This window comes from Fulmarus glacialis, unplaced genomic scaffold, assembly GCF_000690835.1.
Source record: "Fulmarus glacialis isolate BGI_N327 unplaced genomic scaffold, ASM69083v1 scaffold28197, whole genome shotgun sequence".
NCBI classification, from domain to species: Eukaryota; Metazoa; Chordata; class Aves; order Procellariiformes; family Procellariidae; genus Fulmarus; species Fulmarus glacialis.
In genome coordinates, this window is record NW_009221714.1 from 733 (window position 1) to 1,036 (window position 304).

The 304-nt window shown below is 66.8% G+C and overlaps 1 protein-coding gene across 1 annotated transcript in view; it reads right to left on the reverse strand.

The window, feature by feature from the left end:
* The window catches only part of AQP10 (aquaporin 10), a gene marked incomplete at both ends in the record, with an annotated part of 1,031 nt that extends 728 nt beyond the window's left edge, over positions 1 to 303 (reverse strand). The window contains 2 exons of the mRNA XM_009581209.1: positions 1 to 83; positions 180 to 303. The exon at positions 1 to 83 is cut by the window's left edge and continues 58 nt beyond it. Of these exons, the coding sequence (XP_009579504.1) occupies positions 1 to 83; positions 180 to 303 (207 nt within the window). The remainder of the gene's footprint in view (positions 84 to 179) is intronic.
* Position 304: the final 1 nt, after the last annotated feature.

A 304-nucleotide genomic window follows, 5' to 3' on the forward strand; every position in this document is an offset into this window, starting at 1 on the left:
GGTCACGTAGATGGGAAACTTCCACCAGGGAAACTGCTCCAGCACGCACAGGGCGAGGGAGAACGCCGGGTTCAGGTGGGCCCCTGCAACGGAGCGGGAAGAGGGGCTGGGACCGGAGGGTCCCCGGGGGATCTGGAGCCAGGGGATGGCGGGAGCTGGGGCCCCCTCCCCAGCCTCACCGGAGACTCCCACTGCCGTGTAGACGGACACCATGATGCCCAGGGCACCTGCCAGGTAGGTGGAGAAGATGTCCCCCTTCGTCCCGAAGCTGGTGACCATCTGTGCCGAGCTGCTCAGGGTGATC